We start from the raw sequence: 312 nt of genomic DNA on the forward strand, positions 1-312 counted from the left end.
TCTGCAATCCCAAGCATCATCAGCTAGCGCTCTTCTTTTATCGAGCATTTTCACAGCAACGAGTTTATTTGTTTTTTTGTGTTTCGCCAATATAACTTTACCATATCTCCCTTCTCCTAGAACGAAGTGTGTTTTTGCTGCTGCTGCTGCTGCTGCTGCTGCTGCTGCAGGAGATACCTTCGTTCCTCCTGCTGCTGCTTGGTCGCTCTGAGCTGCTACACGACCTCCAGCTCCTCCTCCTCCTGCTGCTGCTGCTGCTGCTGCTGCTGCTGCTGCTGCTGTTTCTCTCTCGCCTGTACTCAACTGGCCGCA

At 51.6% G+C, this 312-nt stretch overlaps 1 protein-coding gene across 1 annotated transcript in view; it reads right to left on the bottom strand.

The window, feature by feature from the left end:
* The window catches only part of EMH_0018880 (CAM kinase, CDPK family, putative), a gene marked incomplete at both ends in the record, with an annotated part of 6130 nt that overhangs the window by 2397 nt on the left and 3421 nt on the right, over window positions 1–312 (bottom strand). The window contains one exon of the mRNA XM_013501244.1: window positions 102–310. Within this exon, the coding sequence (XP_013356698.1) occupies window positions 102–310 (209 nt within the window). The remainder of the gene's footprint in view (window positions 1–101; window positions 311–312) is intronic.

Source organism: Eimeria mitis, genomic scaffold, assembly GCF_000499745.2.
Source record: "Eimeria mitis Houghton genomic scaffold, Emh_scaff656, whole genome shotgun sequence".
Lineage (NCBI taxonomy): Eukaryota > Apicomplexa > Conoidasida > Eucoccidiorida > Eimeriidae > Eimeria > Eimeria mitis.